General features: G+C 41.6%; 1 protein-coding gene across 4 annotated transcripts in view; it reads left to right on the top strand.

Moving 5' to 3' along the window:
• PCNX2 (pecanex 2) overlaps positions 1–15139 on the top strand; it is a 324088-nt gene that overhangs the window by 93557 nt on the left and 215392 nt on the right. For all 4 annotated transcript variants that reach the window (XM_051821460.3, XM_008268254.4, XM_089312276.1 and 1 more), the window contains one exon: positions 8436–8607. In XM_051821460.3, coding sequence (XP_051677420.1) covers positions 8436–8607 — 172 coding nt within the window. The remainder of the gene's footprint in view (positions 1–8435; positions 8608–15139) is intronic.

Below are 15139 nucleotides of genomic sequence, written 5' to 3'. Positions count from 1 at the left end.
AAATGCTCGCTTCTTACTCCATTTTCAAGTTTCGCATTGCTTTTTATCCCTGTAACTTTGAGCTACCTCACAACAGAGACCCTGGGCTTCCTGCTCTGGATCTGTTGGTGCTCTGGCATTCTCGTCTGAGCTCTGAGGCATGCGTGGCTTCCTGTGACCCTGCGGCCCCTTTCCCTGGTCTGCCGTGGCCTACACTGCTGTGGGACAGGCCCTTTCTGTGATGCACCCTGATCATGCCTTTACACCAAGTTCACTGACAGCAGTCTTCTCTCCCTAATATGACAAGCTCCTGGGAGCCACTGAAAGCCCTTCTGACAAAAGAAAGCTTGATCTTCCCTGTATTGTGCTTTCCAAAAAAATTAATATCTAGGATTTAGAACTGATTTTAAATCTGTCATACCTCATGTTTAACTCATAGTAATTAAGGAAAGCTTATAATTGGATGATCACATGGCATTCGCTGCTATCTTGTTAAATTCCTCTGTTCCCCATAATTGGTTTACATATAATACATCTTCTTTTATCCTCCTGTCTGACTGTCAGGATCAGTAGAAGCAGCATAATTAGGGTATTAAGATGTGTTGTTGTGATTATCATTGGAAATCTGGGTTAGGTGATGTGAGAGATGTGCAGCTCTTAAGGTTTTTGTACACGCTCACCTGAGATTGCTGCAGTAAACTCCTCTCTCAGAGGAGTGACTCAGTGAGGGGTGGGATATACTATTAAGCATTCCTTTCCTGCATGTATTTTAGAAACAATGTGGAACATACTAGGAAAGGGGCCGTGGCAGGCACAGCTGCACAATCCGTGTGGCCTTGTCATGCCTGTTACTGTGACTCCTGAGCCACTGTTCTGAGTTGGAGTTATATTGTCTAGCTCATGGAGGACTAGACCAAACTGCTCTTCTTTTATTTGAGCAAGCATGCCAGAGGAAGACAGTAAGAAATGACTCATCTTACTGTCATGGGAAGGACACACTCAGACACTTAGTGATTAACTCACTAGCATGGATTTCTAAGCCGATTAGATCCTGATTTGAGTTGCTTCTCCCTAATAGTTCTCAAGAAGAGTGAAAATAGGGTAGCCATAAAATATTTTTCTCTTACAATCTGACTGAACTTATGCAAGTATTTAGAAAGTAGATTTATTATCTCCAATTTGTAGATGAGAAGACTTCAGAAAGAAAATGACAAGAGAGTGAACCAAGATTTGGGGTAGCAGCCTACTGCTGTCTCTAGCCTTGGCTGATTTTCATTCATAAGGTGCTGTCTCAAAAGTCAAACTGCTTTTAAAGCCCCAAGACTTTGTGTACCTGTGGGGAGGTGGTTATTAAAAACCTCAGCCTGCTCCTTGCCCTTAAAGTTATTGATTGGCTCTTCTTGCTTGCCTTCAGGGGTAAAGGTGGCAAATTTTGAACAGATCGTTAAAACCAGAAGATACCAAAATGAAAATAAAATTTTTGCATAACATGCCTTGTATTGCAATTTTAAATGCAGAATTAAAAATTACATGTTAAGAGCTATGGTATAATATAGGCCCTGGACCTGGGAGAGCTTAGAGAGATGGGAGTTAGTGGGGATACTGGAAACAATCTGAGGGTCAGAAGCTGGCTGTATAGTATGGACAATTACAATAACTTGTTTATAGTTTTACATACAATTCTGTCAGTTAGTGATAACCCAAAAGCAAAATTCAGTAGACTACCTTGGAGGCAGCAAACAACTGGAGTGTTGTGTGTGGGGACAACCTGAACAAGCCAGAATTAGAGGCTGATTGCCTAACCTCTGGGGATTCTGATTTGAGGCAGCTAGGGCAGAACCTGGGGATCTACATACCCTGCTCCCTTGATGATTACAGTGGGGCCATCAGATCCCACGTTGAGAAACACTGGGGTAATGGGAAGCAAAGCGATTTCAGATTTGAATTCAACCTTACCATATATGATGTGTGGTCTTATGAAAGTTATTTCTCTGAATCTTAGGTTTTTCAGCTGCAAAAGAGGAAGTAATACAACAGAACTGTAAAGGGGATTAAACAAAATAAGATACCTCAAGGGGTTAGCAATGTATTAGTCAGCTTTTTGTTATTTTAAAATACCTAAGAGGAGAAACTTAGGAAGGAAAAAGGTTTATTTCACCTTACAGTTTTCAGGGTTCACAATACAAGGTCAGACAGCCCCCCTGATTTGAGCATCTGGTGATGCTGGAGGGTAAGAGAGGAATGATCACACAGCAAACCGAGAAGCAGAGAAAGGCACAGGAGCAAGCTCCTCCTCTACCAACTGTGTGATTTCTCCTTATAATGCTGTCATGATTTGATCATGGGCTATGCCCCAGTGTGCTAATCCAATGCAATCACTCCACAAAGGCCCCACCTTAGACACCATAATTGGATCAAGTCTCCACCCTAATCCATCAAGCATTATCCATTAACCATTACCATAATACTTTAGCAGTTTAAATGTCTGCATGAGGTCTATCCCTAACTAGCACAGAACCTGGCCCTGGGGAAGCATTTAGCAAATGTTAACATTTGTTTACATGTGCAAAATATGGATAACAATAGCAACTGCAGTTGGATTTGGTAAAGAATGTATTGGACAATTTATGTAAATAGCCAGTGGAGGTCCTAGAATTTACTGAGTTTACTAAGTCCTCTGTAATTGTCTTTCCCTGTAAATGTTCACTCCACATATTTCTCTTGTTTCCTTAATTATACCACAAACTCCAATGAACAAGGGCTATCCTTTGTTATGTGTTCATTCTATTAACTGTTGCCACTATTCAGTGAAGACTTTAGTATCCATTTCAGTTTACATATAGATCATTGAGGATGATTCTTGTTAAAAAAAAAAAAAAACACACATATTTTATAAGTTTTAGATTTACAGAACAATGGGGAAGATAGCCCAGGGCCGTATATACTCTGTATCCTATGAGTCACATTATGCTGTATTTGTCACAATGAATGAACCAATATTGATGTATTATTAGTAACTGAAGTCCATTTTTTAGTCTGATTTCACTTAATGTCCTTTTCCTGTTTGAGTTTCTCATCAAGGACACCAAATGACATTTTGCTATGCTATCTCTTGGACTCCTCTTGGCTATGAAAATTCCTTAGATGCTCCCTAGGCCTGAAAAAATCTAGTCTGATTCTAAAAGAAAACAGATCTGAGAGCACTTAGCAAAATGGGGATTAAGGTGGATACTGAAAGGAGAGACTGACTGAATAAGAAAAACAGACTCAGAGTCAGTTTCTCCTATTGTACTTTGACAACACAGATGACATCTGACACCAGATGGGTTGTTTTTCTCACATACAAAGTAAGGAGTCACCAACTGGGTGTCCTCCGATTCTTACCCTTTCAGTCTGGAGATCCCACAGTTTGAGGACTCAGTCCCCAAGACTGCATCCCCTCAAGGGCCAGTTGTAAGCCCCCAAGTTATTTTATCTGTGCTTCTGTATAGCCTGCTGAAAGTTGAAGTTTCCAGAACCCTCTCCTTGGGTTTGATTAATTTGTTTGTGTGGCTCAAACAATTCAGGGAAACATGTTTACCTTCTTATTATAAAAGATACCTATGATGAGATGTATAAGGCAAAAGGTATATAGAAGAGGTGCATAACTTCCATGCTGTCTCTGAGCACCCCACCCTGCAGAACCCTCCATATGTTTAAGTGTTTGAAAGCTCCCTGAATCCAGACCTTTTAGGTTTTTATGGTAGGCTCATCACATAATCATAATTGGTTAAATCACTGGCCAATCTCTTCCCCTCCACAGAAGTTAGGGGAGTAGGACTGAATGTCCCAACCCGCTAATCCAGCCTTGGTCCTTCTGGTCACCAGTTCCCATCCTAACCAACTACCTGGGGGCTGCCAGCTGTCACTCAACTCATTACATACAAAAAGACACTATCACTTGGGAGATTCCAAAGATTTTAATAGTTCTATGCCAGGAAGCAGGGATAAAGACCAAATCCATATTTCACAATATTATACTTGCGGTATAATAATAGTTTCTAATGACCTTGACAGTTTTGAAGAGAACTGGTCAGGCACTTTGTAGACTGTCCCTCAGTTGGGATTTGTTTGGTGTTTATCTGATAATTAGATAAGGGTAATGGATTTTCAGGAGGAAAACCACAGAGATAAAATGTGTGGTAGATCACATTACATACTATCAGTGCTATCAGTATGACTTATCACTGTTGACACTGACCTTGATCACCAGGATAAGGTAGTGTTTATCAGAGGAATGACTTTGAATCATTACATGGAGTAACAAAATATAAGAAGTAATTTTTTAAGCCTCTAGAAATGAGGTCAACTTAGTTTTAGTGGGTCTTGATTAAAAGTCAAATTATATTAATTGTGTATTCACTTTGTTCAAAAGAGTACAATTTAAAGCAGTATCCATTCAAATTGTCTTCTTGTAATTCACACATTCTAAATTTCTACAATTAAATGGAGCAAATTTAGGTCACCACTCTTTTTGATGGTGTTTCACTGCCTTAGAGGGAAATGCTGATGATGTGGGAAAATGTGTGAACTGGGAGGAAGCCGAATGGCAGCACTCTGGACCACAGCTGAGGAATCTGTCCGTTTCATCACCTCTTGGCTGGGCAGCTGCATCTGCCCAACCCACACTAAAATAATGTGGATTCTCTGATATGCACAAAGAATAAGTCAATAGAATACCTGCTGTCTAGGGTCACAGCGGGGTTCAGCATTTTGTAGAGTAGAGGGTACCCGCTGTAGCTTTCCTCCTTTTGTTTTGCATATAAGAGGAAGCAAAGTACATTCTTGGAAACTCTCAGGATGACTCTAAAGGTGAACTGCTAAGACTAAAGAGAAATCAACAGCCACCAAGAAGTGATATTTAAGTAAGCCTGCATCATCATAAGAAGCTATAAAAACAGCAAGCCCTTCTTATGGCAGTGATGAGAGTTCAATGTAGGTGAACATAACATCACAGTCCAAAAATAGAGGCCAGGGGTGGTGGGTTGGGTAGAGCATGCTTGGTTTCCCTATACCTGTGAGTAAGGAACCCTTTTCTCCACCCATAGTCCTTGTAGGAAGAGCTGACACCTGGAACCTGATATGAAAATTTTCCTTACTCTGTATAGTTGCTTCACATGAGAAGCATTTACATTCTGTGCTAGCAGAATAATGTTATGCATGAACATTAGTTAAATTAGATGGGTCTGGAAGAATCCAGTGCCAAATGCATGCACTGCTCCAGCTGTTGTGAGGAGACATCGAGCAAGGTAGCGGCAGGGTCAGGTGGCCAGGAAGCTGGAGCCCAAATCCTTGCTGTATCACTGTTTTCTGTGTGAGGCCTCAGGCAATTTCATCATCCTCAGGCCTCCACTTACTCTTATCAAAAATGCGAATCATACTTTGTGCATCTCAAGGTGTTCTGAGGATACACTTCATGTAAATAAGCAGCAAGTGCTTGGGTCACTGGAATGGCCAGATCCATGTGAGCTGTGTTGTTGTTTTACATAATTCCTCAAAAGGAGCTGGACCTGTGAATGTGGCTGAGATGGCAACATGTGCAGACCTGCTGAGTGTGAGGTGGCTTACTTCTACTATGTGGGATGGTACCTGGAGCTGGCACATGTGGTAAAGCAGAGATGGAGGGGAGGCAACCTGGCCTGCCAATGCACAGCCCTTGGGTCAGTCCCCTTTGAGGCCCAGCTGCACTCTAATCCCTGGGCACTCTGAGATTCTCTGATACCCATCTTCCTTATAATACAAACTTTTTTTTTCCCTCAACAACGATAAAATGTGTAGAGCATTGACCATCCCACTATCTCCCTAGGAGAATAATTAGAATGGCCTCATTCCTTAGCTACATGCACTGCTGCTCTCAGCAGGTGGGCTACTTAGAGTTTTTGCTAGGTTTTCTCATCTTATTCTTCTGCTGCCTGCATTCTGCAAGCCACAGTGTGTTTTAAAGTTAAAAAACAGATGGAGAATGACTTAGTCAAGTGCATTTTAAGAGATCATGATTCTACTTCACCTAGTGGAGTGAGTGGAATTTTTCTATTGGAAAATTTGAAAATCATCCCTGGGGGTTTTGATGATTGATTCTCATGTGCAAGTAGAAACTGAAGAGCAGGGGCATTATATTAGTAGATGTTCTTAGGAGTCAAGGCAAATAAAAGTGAATTATGAAGCATGTTAGCAATGTGTTTGGAATGTTTTGCAGACCCAAAACAGGATTGGAAGAATAGGTAAGGATGAATGTGAGGATGATGGCAGCGCTTTTGTAAGGTTGCCTTAAGTTTTGTTTCATAAATTAGAAGTACAAAGAAAGTATTCCAATTCCTAAAATTGTATGACTTGGAAAATCTGAAATGATGTCCCAAACTTGCTCAAAGCCAAACACGTTGAATTCCTAGATAATAAATTTTGAACTTTTAATAGGAGGAAGAACAAGGACAAGTGGAAGATAGCTATTTAATTGTATTTACTAAACCATGTCAGTTTGAGGAACTGCCCCATATGCATATGTACTGTATACCTTTGATATTCACTTGAATAGTACATTTAAATTTATCTTGGACTTGAGTTTCAAATTTTTTTTTTTTTAACAGGCAGAGTGGACAGTGAGAGAGAGAGACAGAGAGAAAGGTCTTCCTTTGCTGTTGGTTCACCCTCCAATGGCCGCCGCAGCTGATGTGCTGCAGCCAGTGCACCACGCTGATCCGAAGGCAGGAGCCAGGTGCTTCTCCTGGCCTCCCATGGGGTGCAGGGCCCAAGGACTTGGGCCATCCTCCACTGCACTCCCAGCCCACAGCAGAGAGCTGGCCTGGGAGAGGGGCAACCGGGACAGAATCTGGCGCCCCGACCGGGACTAGAACCCAGTGTGCCGGCACCACAAGGTGGAGGATTAGCCTATTGAGCCGCAGCGCCGGCCTCAATTTTTTTTTTTTTTTTTTAGCTCAAAGAAATATTCCCATATCCATTAACCTATAGCCTAGTTGGATTCTGAAGGAATTCCATATAACAGTAGTTGTAAATATTTTTCTTTCTTTCTTCTTTTTTATTTAAAAATGATTTGTTTATTTGAAAGGCAGAGTTACAAAGAGAAAGAGGAAGAGACAGAGGGAGAGATCTTCCTCTATTGGCTGACCCTCTAAATGGCTGCAATGACCCTGGGCTGGGTCAGGCCAAAGCCAGGAGCTTGGAACTTCATCTAGATCTCCCATGTGGGTGGCAGGGGCCCAAGTACTTGGGCCATCTTCCACTGCTTTCCCAGGTATATCAGCAGGGGACTGGATCAGAAGAAGAGTAGCTGGGTCTTGAACAGGCCCTCATATGGAATGCTGGCATCACAGGCAGCAGCTTAACCATCTGCAAAAAAATGCAATGCCAGCCCCAGAGGGCAAATATTTTTCCAAACTGAGTCTGGATGTGGCACTGTCCTTCCATAGATAGTCTGTATTTTTCTTCCTCTTGAAAAGATGATTCCAGAATAGAATTATTGCTGTTATAAAAGAAGTGGCAATTTAAATTACATTTCTAAATATAGCGTGTTACAGGAATTAATTTAAAAATTCACATCTGAAATCATACACTTTATATTTTACACTCAAGGTAGTTCATGAATTGCAAAGAATACTCTCCCCCTAATTCATTTTGGTTGTTTTTCTGAATCGTATAAATTGTGCTGAATCTTATGAATTTTCTGAATATTTTGCATTGAATTGTGAGATGTAAATTATTTGTTGGCTTTTGGCCTGCAAAGTTGAAGTTATATATTTTCCCTGTCATTCAAGGAAAAGAATAAAAACTGTTTCTACTTCTCATAATAATATTTTGAGAGCTAAAATGAAGGCTGCAAAGTATTTGGTTTTCCTCAGAGGAAAGTGCTGTATAAATAATATAAATAGCAAGTTGAAAAAGTGGATTATTCCGTTGTGCTACACTAAACATTTTATGCAGTCTCTTTGAGTATACCTTTGCACCTGTATTGTCTTGCTTTCTAAGACATTAAGAAATTGAAACCCACAAAATTATAACTTTATTTCTTATTAATACTGTAGCCCCAGTTAGACCGTGTAGAGCAAATAATGGTTTAAATTAGTTTCACACTTGAAAGGAACAAGATGAATGGAAGTTTCACTTTTAGAAAAGCATTAAATTAGATACAGATTTTCTCCCAGGATGGTAATTACATTTTTAGGTAAATCTTGTTGTGATTGAGAGGCATAACATTCTTTTTGATATTCTCATTCTGATTTCAAGAATAAATATCAGACCTTTTTATTTTCCCAGTATTTTGGAAGTATGAATTAAGATAGGGGAAGGAAGGGAATGTGTTATGCTATATAAGCTGGATAATGTGGCATAAATGATTGACTCTGAGGCTTTTGCCATTTAACCAAAGTAAAAAGTACCATTCAGATATTGTGTTTGTTTTCTAGGGACACAACCAAATCATAACCTATAGCAGACCAATCTATTTTTGTGTGCTGTGTGGCCTTATTTTGCTTCTTGATACAGGGGCCAAAGCCAGGCACCCTCCCAGCTATGTTGTGTATGGCCTGAAGCTCTTCTCTCCAGCGTCCCTGCAGTCAGCCAGGGACTACTTAATAGGTAAGTTAATTTTGGGTTTGTGGGGAAAATATAGGTGAGAAAGGATAAATCTATCCTTTTTGTTCTGGATCGATACCTGGAAACCTCCTTTGTGATTGTTGAAAAAGGAGATATACTTTTCCTTCTTGGCTTGCACATCCATGGGAAGACTGGGAGCCCAAAGCTTCCAACAATAGAATTATCTGAAAGGATTTTGATAGCCCTGACCAAGAAGTTGCAGCACTGTAGTATTTGAAGAATCGTGCCTGCTGAGAATGGTCATGCCATCAGAGTGGCCACCATAGCTCTATCCACATGATATAGGGGCTCTGATAATGCATAGGTGGGTACACTTGTCAGTCTAAGCGCAGTCCTGGATATTGTGGTCACCCAGGCTTCCACTGGTACACTTTGGTTGCTGTTAGGTCTAGGCAGTTTTTGATGTAAAATTGTTCATTTACATAAGCCACCTGCCTATGGTAGTGGTTTAGTGCCCTGACTCTGGACCCAGACTGCTGGCTGTTTGAATCCAGCTCTGCCATTTGACTAAATGTGTAACCTTGAAAAAAATTCAACAGTAATATGTGTATAAAAATCTTTCCTACCTTAGAAGTTATTGTGTATTTTGAAAGACTGGTTTTATTTCAACATACAGAAAGATGACATGAGTTATGGTTGTCATTATTATGCAAAAAGTCTGATGCCACTATATTGACTTGTGGCTCGTGATGTTTGAGGATGCCCTGAGAATTCTTTTTTTCAATAGAAAGCTTTTATTTAATAAATATAAATTTCATAGATATAACTTTTGGATTATAATGGTTCTTCCCCCATATCCGCCCTTCCACCCCTAAACCATCCCACTTCCTACTCCCTCTCCCATCCCATTCTTCATTAAGATTCATTTTTAATTATCTTTATATACAAAAGATCAACTCTGTGCTAAGTAGAGATTTCAACAGTTTGCACCCACACAGACACACAGAGTACTGTTTGAAGATTAGTTTTACCATTAATTCTCATAGTACAGCTCATTAAGGGCAGAGGTCCTACATGGAGAGCAAGTACACAGTGACTCCTGTTATTGATTTAACAATTGACACTCTTATTTATGATGTCAGTGATTACCCAAGACTCTTGTCATGAGCTGCCAAGGCTGTGGAAGTCCCTTGAGTCCACAAACTCTGGCATTATTTAGATAGGGCCATAATCAAAGTGGAAGTTCTCTCCTCCCTTCAGAGAAAGGTACCTCCTTCTTTGATGTCCTCTTCTTTCCACTGGGATCTCACTCACAGAGATCTTTCAAGTAGGTCATTTTTTGCCACAGTGTCTTGGCTTTCCATGCTTTGAAGGCCCTTGGTTTTTTAGCCATATCCGAATGCCTTAAGGGCTGATTCTGAGGCCAGAGTGCTGTTTAGGGCATTTGTCCTACAATGAATTTATGGGGTTTACATACCTGCCGACTGTGGGTGGCTACATAAGCATTGACCAATTGAGCTGATAAAGGGCAGCTATCAAAGGCACCATCTCTAGATGTCCTTCTTTCTAGCCAGACACCTTACCCAAGAGGAGACTGCCAAAGCCTTATGTCTGACATGATCCTTTTCCCAGCCCCCATGACACCTCCTGAATCTCTCCAGTGGAACTGGGGAAAACATCCAGATAAGGTGTAAGTTTTCTCTGTGTTCCTTGTAGATGAAAACTCTGGTCGGCACTCTACCCTCTGACTTCCTTCCCAATCCCCTTCTCCCTATTCCTTTTCCTGCTGTATTGGTAGCAAACTATTCACTTCTTCCCACACCAACTTCCCCCACAGGCCAACCTTCATATGCATCCTGAACACTTTTCTTATTACATCCTGTGGGGAGCTGCATAGCTTCTTAATGCCAAAGGGCTCAGCACCATTTTTCAGAGACCTCTGCATTCAATTAGGAAATAGAAACATGTTGGACAAATAAAACAGGAGTGGATCCCCTGAAGAGACTTCTCACCAGTGCCCTCCTGCCCAAGAATATATTCTACCCTTCCCGACATTTTTCACTTTACTTTTTATATTATTTGAAATTCTGTCAGTTGGAACACACACACACATACACCAAGAAAGGCTTTCAGTCGTTTTTACCTTTTCATTATTACTTAGCTTCCCATCTGCCTCCTTAGATCAGCCACATTGAAGGCAGAGTCTGAGCAGACAGGCTCTCTGTTATTGCACTCTTGGACAATGCTTTTCCTGTCATCTTCTTTTAACAGACAGTAGTGCTGGAGTCTGTAGCCGAAGGAAACACAAGGATCTGGGAAATTGAGGCAGGGAGGACATAAAAGGGTTTTGGAAGATGTCCAGGAAACAGTTGTTTATGTCAAAATATTTTTTAAGATTTATTTATTTGAGAGGTAGAGTTACAGACAGAAATAGGGAGAGACAGAGAGAAAGGTCTTCTATCTGCTGATTCACTCCCTAAATGGCTGCAATGGGTGGAGCTGGGCCTATCCGGAGCCAGAAGCCAGGAGCTTCTTCCAGTCTCCTACATGAGTGAAGGGGCCCAAGCAGTTGGGCCATCCTCTTGCTTTCCCAGGTCTTAGCAGAGAGCTGGGTTGAAAGAGGAGCTGTACCCATATGACAAGCTGGCACCACAAGTGGGGGCTTAGCCCACTATGCCACAGCGCCAGCCCCTTATATCAAAATATTTTCTTCTCCTCTGCACCCCATATTCCTTCTGGTGTACTTCACAGCCATCTTTTCCCACATTTCAAGTTTGAGTTAGTGTTGCCAGACTTCCACGTGTGACAGGTCACACGTGGCCTGATCTGGAGCTCTGCCATGTGCTTAACTTTGCTGGTGAATTATGACCCATTTTCCAAAGTTTGGTCCCATGTTCTATCCTCTAAAACTTTTCATAGCACTTAATATGTTTTGTAGAAGTCTGCTTACATTTATGTTTGATTAAGGTCTCTCTCCATTACTAACTCATCTGTTCAGTCCTGGCAAGGTGGAGACTCTGTCTGCTCTCTCACAACTGTTTCCTCAGCCCCAGGCTAGTATCTGGTATATACAGGCGCTGAATAAATGTGTATTCAAGTGTATGAACTAATGAACATAAAAGTATGCTTTAAATACTAAAGAAATTAATGGACAAATAAACTTTTGGAACATTTTTTATTTAAAAATCAGGGAAAGCTAAAGTCAATTTGGGCTTGTTCAACTCAGCTTTAAGAATAAGTAGGGGCTTAATAAGCAACTTTTGCAGATGATCTGTAGAAAGAGATTTGGGGGAAGAAATGCATGACATATTCCATTTACAAATTGCTTTTCTGTGTATGGGCATTTCCTTCATACCTATTTTTCCTTAATTTGCTACTCCCAAAAAGCCAGCGCTGTTGAGTGGTTCTAGTTCTCTTGATAGGGCAAACTTAAAATGACATTAGGGCCGGTGCCGCGGCTCACTAGGCTAATCCTCCGCCTTGCGGCGCCAGCACACTGGGTTCTAGTCCCGGTTGGGGCGCCGGATTCTGTCCTGGTTGCCCCTCTTCCAGGCCAGCTCTCTGCTGTGGCCAGGGAGTGCAGTGAAGGATGGCCCAAGTGCTTGGGCCCTACACCCCATGGGAGACCAGGATAAGTACCTGGCTCCTGCCTTCAGATCAGCGCGGTGCACTGGCCGCAGCACACCGGCCGCGGCGGCCATTGGAGGGTGAACCAACGGCAAAGGAAGACCTTTCTCTCTGTCTCTCTCTCTCTCACTGTCCACTCTGCCTGTCAAAACAAACAAACAAACAAACAAAAAAACAAAAAAAAACACATTAGAATGTGACATGATTTTGAGGTTCAGAAAGTACAACTTTAATGTACTTAGTAAGAGTCCAAGATTTTGCATTAAGCAGTAACCCTTGCTTTAGAATGAGCTACTGGCTATGCACATTGTGGAGAGAGGAAGGGCAGTGTCCTATTGGATCTTTTTCATTGGAATTCTCTTTCCTTCATTAAAGCTTCTCCTTAATCTGTGTTTTTGTCTTCTTGTCCACAATGACAAGTAAAAATGGCCATAAATAATCCAGCAAGCCCACCTAATGACTTCTGGGGTAAATATAAATAGAAAAATAGAACAATAGCAGGCCCTATGGAATGAATGTGTTTAACATAATAATTTGCACAGAATAGGAAGAGATAGTGAAACAAATGTAGAACAAATGGGAGAGGAAGGAAATGGATGCTTCTATTATTTGCCAACTTTATGAGGAAAAAGGAGGGCAATTCAAAGTCATTTCTCCTTAGTGGAGCTTCCTCACCCTCTGTCCCTTCAGTCATCAAGGGATCTAAGTAATATATAGCTATGGCCATTGTTGCTCTGCAGGAATAGCAAGAAGAAGAAAATGCAGAGGAAATGAAAGTTATTAGGAGGAAAAGGGCGTATATTAGTTTCCTCAGGCCTCTCTAACAAAGTACCACTAACTGGGTGTTTTAGTCAACAGAAATTTATTGTCTCATAACTCTAGAGGCTGAAAGTTGAAGATTAAGGTTCGCAGAACTATGCTGTCTCTGAAGGCCCTGTGGAAGGGCACATCTCCTTGGCTTCTAGGTGCATCTTTGTCTTGTGTCTTTACACATCTTCACTCCATGTATGTCTGTCTCTGAATCCAAATTTCCTCCTTGTTTTTATTAGACCAGTCCTATTAGACCTTGTTTCCAAATCAGATTATGCTTACAGTTTCCAGGGATTGGGACTTCAACATTTTTGGGAGGGGTTGCATACAATTCAACCTATAACAAGGAGCATTTCAGAAAAAGGACGAGAAGCAAGAACTAAGTACATGTGATATTGTTTACCATCTTGTGGCCAAAGGTAAACTGTGTTTCCTCCCATTGTGTTGGGTAGACTTGGTCCTCCTCTGACAGTGCCAGAGAACATGAAGTTTTCCTTCCAGTGGTGCCCTGTTGCTGATATTTCTGTTACTCATGATGCTGTTCCTGGGTTCATCTCAGCACTGTCAATTTCCAGAGGAGGAGACAGCGGCTGAGGAACTAGAATGGGAAAGGAGTGAGAACAGTGTGGAATCTGCTGCTTGTGGGGAGTAGAGCCTGCCTCTTTCTGCCTTCTTATGCAGGGGGGTTGAATGTCCAAGGCAGTGCTAGGAGATGGATTGAGTGAACATTGTGTAGGTGGAAAGATGGAGCAACTCCTATAAACAGAGTGCTTCAAAAAGTTCATGGAAAAATAGAATTAAAAGAATAATTTTTGGTCCAAAACTATTTTGTTTGCTTTTTGACAGGCAGAGTTGACAGTGAGAGAGAGAGACAGAGAGAAAGGTCTTCCTTTTCCGTTGGTTCACCCCTAATGGCCGCTGTGGCTGGCGTGCTGTGACTGGTGCACTGCTCTTATCCGAAGCCTGGAGCTAGGTGCTTCTCCTGGTCTCCCATGCGGGTACAGGGCCCAAGGACTTGGGCCATCCTCCACTGCACTCCCGGGTCATAGCAGAGAGCTGGCCTGGAAGAGGGGCAACCGGGACAGAATCCGGCGCCCCGACCGGGACTAGAACCCTGTGTGCCAGCGCCGCAAGGCGGAGGATTAGTCCATTGAGCCATGGCGCCAGCCGAGCCAAAACCATTTTTTAAGTCCATACATAATATAATATGCATTTTCACCAACCTTTTTAAAGACCTCTCCCTATGATACAAGGAGAGGAACATCTCAAAGGCAGGAAAACAATGTCAGCTAGTGGAACAACAGAAGGAGGAGAAATTACACTGAATTAAGGAGATAAGAGATACAGGTTAATATAGTAACACTGAGGATAATATCCTTATATAAGTTCTTTTTCTTTTATGATTTCTTATATTTATTCAGAATATCACGCTGCATGTTCTTTTCATTATAAGGAGAAATTATTTTTATTTTGAGGAATAAGGTGAAAGTCCTTCTTAGTCAACATTCATTTCCTGTGCTCGGTCAGAAATTGCTGGCCTCTAGGCTAGAATTTTTATTACTTTCATTTGAGTAACTTCAGCAAAAACTTATGAATGAGACTGGATTTGAAATTATCCCATGAATGAGAAAGCCAATATTCTTAGCACCATATGTCAAACAGAACAGTAATCAAGCTAATGTATACCCTGGGAAGTATAGGTAGCCACAGCAGCAACACTAGGCCTGGAGACTGGTCATGGCATGGAGGATGCCCGACCTGGAGAATAAACACTTGAGTGGATTATAGCTCAGTTTGGGAAAATGTATACCATCATTTGCATTAGGTAGATAGAATGGGTTGCCTAGGGAAGCAAGGAGATCCATGACTTCGAAAGGTTCAGGCGAGATGAGTGCCATCATTTGTAGCCAGAGTCCATACCCTGGACGGCTACTTTCCCAAATGGCCTCTGTGATCCTTTCAGATCCCAGAGTTGTCTGTCTCATTTTAGTCTATAGGACTATATATCCATGCCTTCTATATGCAACCTTCAATCATGTAACCCTTGGAGATAAGTAGAGGTTTTATAGCAAGTTGCTGGCTGGTTCCTGTTCTTCCTTGAACACTCAGACCTCACATATCCATGTCTTGTATTGGG

The sequence above is a fragment of the Oryctolagus cuniculus genome, chromosome 13 (assembly GCF_051225735.1).
Source record: "Oryctolagus cuniculus isolate XC-2025 breed Fujian yellow rabbit chromosome 13, ASM5122573v1, whole genome shotgun sequence".
In the NCBI taxonomy this organism is placed as follows: domain Eukaryota; kingdom Metazoa; phylum Chordata; class Mammalia; order Lagomorpha; family Leporidae; genus Oryctolagus; species Oryctolagus cuniculus.
Note: the sequence above shows the minus strand (reverse complement) of the source record. Positions and strands in the feature narration are given on the sequence as shown.